This window comes from Fundulus heteroclitus, chromosome 9 (assembly GCF_011125445.2).
Source record: "Fundulus heteroclitus isolate FHET01 chromosome 9, MU-UCD_Fhet_4.1, whole genome shotgun sequence".
Classification (NCBI taxonomy): Eukaryota; Metazoa; Chordata; class Actinopteri; order Cyprinodontiformes; family Fundulidae; genus Fundulus; species Fundulus heteroclitus.
Genome location: NC_046369.1, coordinates 22,112,099 through 22,121,476, shown reverse-complemented (window position 1 = coordinate 22,121,476; position 9,378 = coordinate 22,112,099). Strand labels below are relative to the sequence as shown.

At 40.2% G+C, this 9,378-nt stretch overlaps 1 protein-coding gene and 1 long non-coding RNA gene across 4 annotated transcripts in view; both read right to left on the bottom strand.

The window, feature by feature from the left end:
• Positions 1-886: 886 nt before the first annotated feature.
• agbl4 (ATP/GTP binding protein-like 4) overlaps positions 887-9,378 on the bottom strand; it is a 464,476-nt gene continuing 455,984 nt past the window's right edge. For all 3 annotated transcript variants that reach the window (XM_036141240.1, XM_036141239.1, XM_036141241.1), the window contains 2 exons: positions 1,409-1,502; positions 887-1,280 (listed from right to left, as the gene is read on the bottom strand). In XM_036141240.1, the coding sequence (XP_035997133.1) occupies positions 1,172-1,280; positions 1,409-1,502 (203 nt within the window). In that variant the 3' untranslated portion in view covers positions 887-1,171. The remainder of the gene's footprint in view (positions 1,281-1,408; positions 1,503-9,378) is intronic.
• Positions 2,904-4,287, bottom strand: LOC118564164. The gene is made up of 3 exons (XR_004931689.1): positions 4,147-4,287; positions 3,875-3,912; positions 2,904-3,797 (listed from the first exon to the last, which is right to left on the bottom strand). It is a non-coding gene; the product is annotated as an uncharacterized LOC118564164 (long non-coding RNA).

Here is a 9,378-nt window from a genome sequence, read left to right as displayed (position 1 = left end):
CTTGAATGTAACATTCTGTCACTTTACAACTATAAAATTTTCAAGATATGGTTTTGGACTGGATGTGAGACAAAGTAGTGCATTTGTTAAAAACAAATAAATAAAGAATTGGTGGGGGAAAAAACCCTTTGTGTTAAAAAAAGAAAAAAAATCTGAACAGTGTGGCATGCATCCCTCTTACCCAAATCAAAATCTAATGCAACCCACCTTTATGTAATTTCAGTATAAATCAAATTGTTCTGTGGTGGTCTTAGATGTCCACAGATGCTCTCTGTCCAATTTTCATGAAGGTTCAGCTATTTGTCAAAGAAAAATATAACATAAATTCCAGTCATTAGACTGCAATACTGGTAAAGGCATAGGCTACCCTTTTAAAACATATAAGATGGTTCTGCAAACTAATCTCTAAGGGGGATGAATACAACTGCGCACCATACTGTTTTATATATATATATCATAGATTTAAAAAAACATGTATGATTCCCTTCCACTTCATTATCACATCCTACATTGTGCTGTACTGGTAGATAAAATGTGTGTAGTTTGTGAGTCATAACAGGCTAAAATTTGAAAAACTTCTAAAGGTGGGAATATTTTTGATTAATAAGACAGCATGTGCCCCTAAATATAGCACAACACGTTATTTCTTTTTAATCTAGATCAATCCCAGGACTGTAAGCTTTACACTAGTGCCACAAAACCACATCAAGTAGACCAGAGGTATGGTTAGCTATTTAATGAGTCAAAAATTGTAACAAAAAAAAAAGAAAAGATCAAAATAAAACATTAAAATAAGTCGATCTTTACACCAACATGCAATTTTTTCACAATAAAAATCTGCCAGATGAAGGCGTTGAAATTAAATAAATACCCCCTCCCCCCCCCCCCCCCCCCCATTTCTTGCCAAGCATGTCAGTATTAAAGATCTTTTTAAAATACTTCTTTATGATCACTGAAACTTTTGTGCAGGAAGTTATCCCTGTATGTGTGTTTAGTTTATTCAGCGTGAATGACACTCGTCTTGGATTGGAAAACTGGTTCTGAAAACAATAGCACTAAAAGACAGATGTATGGATACACAGTCAAAGAGACGTGGATCTCAGTAATGCAAAGTCCGACGGATCCTCCGGCCACAATGCTGTACATTTCATGAATGTTTGGTCAGTTTCTTCTAGTGTCCAAAACTTTGGTTCTTGTCCTTTTTCTTGTCGCCCATGTCTCTGCCAACACCGATGCTGATCCCGCTCTTGCCTTTGCCTGTGTGGGACATCCCATCGGTGCTGCAGACAAAAACGTAGAAACAGGGTTTACACAGGTCGTGACATTACGGACAGAGAGCAGCACCTGAAAAATCATAGTTTTTTTTGTTTGTTTCTTTAGTTTTTTTCGTTATTTTATAAAGCTTTACCTATGAATATTAGTCGGTCTGTTGTCCTTGATGAGGTTGTTGAGTTTGTAATAATCCAGGAAGGTTCGAGCCACATTCCTGCCCAGCTTCATATCTAAAGATAGGGATTTAAGGCTAATTCTTCACCTGAAATTGAAGACTAAAATACAGTCATGGGAGAAACACACAGGACCAAATGGAAAACATGGAGTAAATATGAATCCGGTGACAGAAATCAGTATTGCAAACGATGGGACCTAAAACATAATTCAAGGTGAAAGATGTTTTCTTTTTGTGAACTCACATAAACACCTTGTCCTGGCTAATTCGGCTGGCAACCCCTATCTAACAAAACCTTTTAGCATAGTTGAGTGTTGTAATTTCCATCATTTGAAGCTTTCCCTTTGTTTCCCTGACTGCTCTTGGCAGGAGGCAGCTGTTTTACTTAAAAAGCTTCAGAGCAATACCTCCTGGAGACTTAACATCAGCTGGCAAACATTTCAAAGCATAAAACTCTTTTATCACCCAGAAAGAACAAAATGGCAGGCTTAAAACTGTACTCCACATGTGTTTTTTTTTTGTTTTTTTTTTTGAAAAGTAAACGTCAGAATGTTCTATGTGGCCAATTCATCCCTTTACCTTTACTCACTGAGACGTTGGCATTTATTCACCAACTACTTCTATTATGTACCAATATGCAAGACATGTCATATCCATGCACTAAACCACATTTGATTTCAGACTGTGAGAGGAAAAACAGTGATGTGTTTTTGCACATCTGATTTCAACTGTATGAACTAAATAAAGCCACAACTTTTCCTCCGGCTGGTGCCAATCAATGCAAAGCTGGACGTGTCACCAAGGCAGCAAGCAAAACCGTGATGAACTGATCAAATCAAATCAAATGGTTTCAGGCACATCACTGAGTCGAAGATTCAAACAATACGTCAGGAAGCGACCCTTAAGGTTTAGTTTGAATGCGTTTACTTACTAAGCATTATATAATACACCTGGTGCCTTTTGATGGTGGTTAAGGTCCCTGTAAGGGGTTTTCTCTTACATGAGAGATTATGACCCCTGATCTAAGCAAAATAAGTGAATGGCGCCTTGCTGCTGGCTAATATTTATGATAGTCACATAATCATGTTTCCTTATTGTAAGGAGATCATAGAAAACCATCATGTGCTGAACAACAGTACAAAATGTCCTGCTAGGCAAATGCTTCGCCTGAAACATTTCCTGGAAGGCAGCTACTTTTACTCAAAACTTAAATGTTGAAAGAATGAGCAGAGACTTTGAGAAAGCTCTAACTTTTGCAAACTTTTGACAAGATGAAGAAAATGGGTGGGATGGCTGGATGTGTGATGTATTTGTTGCCCACATCTCCTGATGACAAGAAGATCAGGGCAGAACTTGGTAAACCACAGGTGTGAAAATGGCACACTAAAACACCTAAATAGGCCAAACATAGCAAAACTTTCAAACAGTATTTAAAGCACAATACACATTTTTTTATATCAATGGTGTATGTTTCACATGCATAAATCCTAAGACGTATGCATGAATGAGCAAAACGTTTAAAAGACAGTTTTAGTCCTTGCCAACAAACCCAGGAGATCAGCGATAAACATCTAAAGACGAGCACCTAGAGAAACGAGCAGTGCAGACGTTCAGACTGCAGCAGACTGCTGAAATAAGCCGGGCTAAACTGACTGCATTTCACTCACATCAGACAAATGTATGACGCTGGTATGAATCAGACAAAGCAATTACTCACAAACTGAAGCCTGATTTAAATTCCGAGGTGAGTGCACACATCATCTCGGCTGTCCCTTACTACATTAGGGAACCTATCAATAACGTGAATGCTTTTATAAAACAACCGAGCGTCTATGAGTGCTTTTGCCAAGCCTGTGATTATTAGGGCAGCAAGGCAAGTAATGATGTTTCAGTTTCAGATAATGAAGAAACAGAAAAACGCTGAATGCCAACAATGTTCCCAATCACCAAGAGTGTGGATACGGTGAACACGGATAAATAAGAACATTGTCACTACAAGGAGTAAATTTCATCGAGTTGCTGAAGAGAGTGCACTTGGAAAACACATTAATACAAGCTGCCAGTCTGTCTCAATACATCTCCCCCTCCCCCTTTGCAACTATCTTCCATCCATATGTAATGTTCAAATGGATCCAGACACAGGACAAACAGATCCATCCATCCATCCATTGTCCATACCTACGTATCCGTGCATGGTCGCAGGGGGGTTGGCGCCTATCTCCAGCGGTTATTGGGCGAAAGGCAGGGTACAGCCTTGACAGGTCACCAGTCCATCACAGACAAACAGATCCTTGAGGGTTTTTCCTAATCTTGTGCCATTGATGTTTGGCTGCCACCATTCTTCACCAGTCTGGAGAATGATGGAGCAGCCGTGTGTCATAATCTTTCTTTTTTCTGGTCATTACCTTGTTGATACTCAGATACGACCTGTCATCAAATGAACCATCAATCTGTCTCAGCTGTGACTAGAAAAAAGGAAACCACATAAAAAAAATCTTTAACTCTACATAATTAATCGATCACGCATCTTTTTAAAGTTAATCATCATACATTTGTGGTTCTAACAGATAGTCTGGGTGTTTAGTTTTAAAATGGTTTTCCCCCCAAAGAACCTCAAGCAGCACATACACACAGCCGGCACACTTGGTAAATTAGAGCTGTGAATGAGCAAACAATCCCCTCTGTGGTTTGTCTGTCACCTTTTGGCATTTGTATGTTCACAAGTCAGCACTGGACATCATCCTTTACACCACAGGCTGATGGAAGCACTCTTCACATGACTCCAGACTCCAGTTTATTCACCATCTGGCTGTCTGGGAGCCTTTCATCAGGCAAGACCTGCACTGTTTCTGTCTCTGGTGTGTGTGTGTGTGTGTGTGTGTGTAAGAGAGAGAGAGAGACAGAGAGAGAGAATGGCTATCACAGTTTGACCAGTTCCTTACCAGCAAAGGAACTAAAAAATGTATTTACCCAAATTGGGACTAACACCCCACACCCAGTGAAATGTCCATTTTCCCACAACCACCTTTCAGGAAAATGCAAAGATGCAAAGGCTGAATCCAAACGGAGCAGCAGGACCCGACAGAGTTCTCAGCAAAGTACTGTACGCCTGTGTGGAGCTGCCATGTTTTAATATTTCCCCGACACCGCTACAGCTTAAAATCTGTCACCATTATCCCCGTCCACAAAAAAAGCCCCTGGTCTAAAGGACTAGAGACCAATATCACTGACACTGGTTGTTATGAAGTGATTTGAGAAACTCATCGCACAATTTATTAAACCCTATCTTTCCCCCAGTATGACTCCAGAGCCATCACTCATTCATACTGCACTGAAGTACCTGAAGAAATTGGGCACTTAAGTCAGATAGCTTTTTATTGATTATAGCTCTGTTTTTAACAAAATCATCCCAAACTTCTTGGGACTACAACAACGTAAACGTCACATCCATCCATCTGAATGTGGTCTCAGGGTTCACACAATTTTTTTGTGTAAAAAAAAAAAAGAAAAACGAAAAAGAAAATCCACTTTTTCAGGCTCCAATTTAAAGATTTCTCACTTCACCCATTTTTCAAATATGAATATTTAAAACGAACATAATGTGAAGTAATTTACAGGCTTTATGGGACCACCAAAAAAAAACAACAAAGACTCACAGATGTTGAAGACAGTCAGACAGGAAGGAAGACAACTTTTGGACAACAGGAAATGGAATAAAGTCTGGAAATAAAAATTATTCATCCTGGCTTTATTTTCACTTTCTTATACTTATCCAGATCTGGAAAGTATTTTGTATAAATTCCAAAATTTTCAAGACTGTCTGGGAAGCCTGATGGATTGAAGATTTCCCTCACAAGCTGCACTCTAAAAGTCGTCAAAGCTCCTCCACCATCACATTGAGCGTTGGCTCCCCACAGGGCTGTATGCAGATTCTGCATGAGATGTAATGGGTTCATCTGTAACCACAACTCTTTCTCTTCTATGTCTTGTACAGTCATGACCGTCTACTCAACCCGGTCCTCAAACACAATCCATAAGTCTGCAGAAAACCCTGACTTCTTTGTCAGCCTGACTTCAAGAGGACACAAGTAAGAACACAGAAGGAAAATGCTACAAAGTCAGCAAGGTGGCCTTCACCATCTAAGGAACCAATACAATGGTTGATCTTGCTGAGATAGTGGAGAGACTGAACACCTTCAAGTTCCTGGAGACCACACCTTCAAGTCGGCCAACATAACACTGCATACTGTTTCACAGCGTGATGTGCCAGGTGATGTTGCAGAAAAAGTGGCTTTATAGAAGGTCATAAATGCCACAGAAACAATCATTTCTTTCTGTGGAGGATATCACCAACTTAACAAACCTCAGTAAAGCCTCAGGCATCATCAGACAGTACACTACTGCCCTCTGGGAGGCACAACAGGAGCTCGAGAAGCAAAACAAACTTGAAGCACAGCTTTTTTCCACGGGTCATAAGGACACTGAATAACAATACCCTGACATAAGCCACTTGTTTTATTTTGGCTCAAACGATGCACTGTTAAGGCCAGCGTTACCTTGTGGGTTTTCTTTCAATGCATCTTGGAGTTTCAACATGAATGTCAACTATTAGTCCATGTCTGTTTTTGATGCGGGTTGACCCGAGGGCTCGAGATCACTGCCACCGTTGCCATAATTGATTATCAGTCTTGTGCCTTGTGAGCAGAGGTTTCCCTGGATTCTCTGAATAATTTAGTAAAATTATACACCTTGGATGATGAAACTCTTTGTAATTTCACATGGAGAAATTATATTTTCTTAAAGTTTATCAACATGCCTTTTGATAAACCATGCTTGCATAACTGCCAGATAAACTAAAGTCTTCATGCTTTGAAAATTATAGCTTTTTTGTTTTGTTTTTTCAGCTTTTTTGACGTAGTCCAAAAATAAATACATGGTGTCAGTTGCCTTCAGATGCTTAGAAATCTGCAAAACAACAGCAACAACAACAAAAATCAGCTTCCACATTAAATCCTCCTTCCATCCTGGATGTCTCCACTTCGACCTCTAGAAAGTTTTTTGGTGTTTTCCTCAGTTTCCTCTCTCATCAGCAGAGTTTGCTGCCAGTCCCTGGTTCTGCAGCCAGGCACGCTCAGCGACAAAAATATCTCCCGGACCCCACCGCGCGCAGATGGCCTCTCAGCTTGTCTCGTCACGACTCACCGTCTATTACAGGAGGTTTTGTGATGGACGGTCAGCTTCTGAAGGAGAACTTCTTCCGCTGGGTATGTGGTCGGAGACACGGAGGATGCCCTGACTGCAGCTTGGCTTGGTGCCAGGGGAAACCGTAGGTTCTGAAATGAAGCCAATGATGCAGCGGGAAGTTATGTGTTTGGAAGCCAGGAAAAGCTGTAGCTTGGATTGAACTGCTGGGCGATACTCAAAAATAGCTACAGTGCTGTGAAAAAGTATTTGCCCCCCTTATAGGTTTCAGCTGGTATTTGTTTTTTGCTACACTTAAAGGCTTCAGATCCAACAGTCAGACAAAGATAACGCAAACAAATACAAAAAGAAGTTTTCAAATGAAAATAGAATAGAAAAAAAGCTATCCTAACCAACCTGTCTCTATGAAAATATAATTGCAACTAAACCCAATAACTGCTTGAGGGATGCCTTGCAGCAAAAACTGCTGCCAAGCATTTGTGGTAACTGGCAATGATTATTTAAATCAAAATTAAAGAATTTTGGCCCATTCCTCTTTGCAGAAAAGTTTAATTACAGCCACTCTAAAAGGTTTTCAAACTAGACGAGCCTCTTCAAAGTCACCACATTGTCTCAATCTACTTTAAACACAGACTCCAAACTAAGATGCTCCAAAACTTGCATGTATTTTTGAGCTATTCACAAGAGGACCTGCTGGCGAGCTTTGGATCGTTGTTCTGCTGCATAACCCAAAGGTGCTCATGGTTCAGGTTACCAACTGATGGTCAAATAATCCCCTTTAAGATTTTCTGGAAGAGCACATATTAGTTGCACATGTCTAATGAGATGCACAACTTAAAAAAAAAACAGTTTCAGTCTTGTCACGTCAGTCCACAGATTATTTTCTCATAGTTTATTTATTTTTTGGCAAATGTGAAACAGGCCTTTGTGTAATTTCTTGTCAGCAGTAGCTTTTACCTTGGAACTCACCATAGATGTCCTTTTTGCCCAGTACCTTTCTTGTTGAATAATAAACATTGACTTTATCTGAAGCCTGCAGTACTTCAGATGTTGTTCTGGGTTTTTTGTGACCTCCAAGACAAGTGGTCGAGGCTCTCTGGGAGGAACAATGGATGGCCATTTCGGAGAAGGTTCACCACAGTTCCTTGTTTTCTCCATTTTTATAATAATGCCTCTCATTATGATTTGCTGGACTTCTAAGGCCTAAAGAAATGGCTTTATGGTCATTTTAAAACTGATAGATGTCAATGACTTTCTCATCTGTTCTTGAATTTCTTTAAATCGAGGCATGCTGTGTTGCTTCATGAGATCTTTTAGCCTACTTCGTGTTGTCAGACAGGCTGTATTTAGATGGTTTACCTATTCTACAAGTCTGCCAGTGAACAGGCCTGGGTGTAGCTAGTCAAACTGAAATAGAAATGGGGTCGATCCAAGTTAAGTCATGACGTCATAGTTTAGGGTGAAGGACCAAAGCGGCAGCAAGACATCGGTAGGCGCATACTGAAAATAATAATATTTAATGGAGCCAACTCACAGAAGACACATCTTAGGAACAGGGAAGCAAAACAGGTACGAAAACAGACGACGCAACAAAAGAGGAACAAAAACCTGGAACTTAAATACAACTAGGAATAAACGTAAATTGCTCAACACAGGTGAGTGGGATTGACTAATTAACACAAACATTCAAGCATCATGACACATGACTTAAAAAGAGTAGCAAGTATACTGGGTCATGTTGAGTTGAATATCTTATTCCCTTGACAGGTGATTCAAAAATGCTCATTTGAAAACTGCTTTTTCCATTTAGGCAGTTTATCAATGCCTTATATCAAAATTAGTTTGACACGCTGAAACTTTTGAGATGAAAAATTGGCAAAATAAAAAGGGTGGAGAATAATTTTTCACAGCACTTTTTTCAAGCAGCTTAAATTCACATCCAAGCAATCTGCTTAATTTTTGTACCAACTAATCCTAATAATATTGTTTAGATTGTGTAATAACCTGTTATTATCACTATTATCATCATTCACCGCTGGGGAGGTCAGAGGGGTGTGCATGCAGTGTGTCAGCATCTTGCCTGCCTTTCACTGAAATGTATTCTTTGTACACAATAATGGTCTTGTCTAATCAATCACAGGTCATTGTCATGGCTCAAGGGCATGCCAGGTTAGACGCTGATGAGATTACGGGGGCATGTGAGACAAAAGAGATGGGGGTGGGACATGACTTGTTTACCGCAGCTGTTTGCTGTCAGCACCGCATTTAGCTTCTTTCAGCGCCTCATTCCCCGTCCCCTGTCCTCCCAGACAGAGAGACAACGTGACAGAGAGACAAGTCCCCTAGTGGTGAAATTAACAAGTCACGTTGAAGATGCTGTCTGGAGTTAACAAGGAGACAAGCAAGGGGACATTCGAGCCATCAATATGGGCGACTGGCAGGTCTTGTCAGTGCACTGACACGTAGAGAGCTAATTATCAATGCTAATTACAAGGATAGTCAACAACAGCAATACAGAAAGGGACATTTTTGATCCCAATAGCAAATCAACAGCGTGAAAGACCTCAAGTCCAAGGGCCCAAGAGGACAAAAAGGAGCTGATTTAATCCCGGACAGAACAGACTGCCCCTGTTAGATACACAAGCTCTCTAACTTGAATAAGTATAAGGAAAGTGACGAAAGCCTCAGTTTCTCTCAAGAACAGATTAATCAGGAATATGAAGTCACAT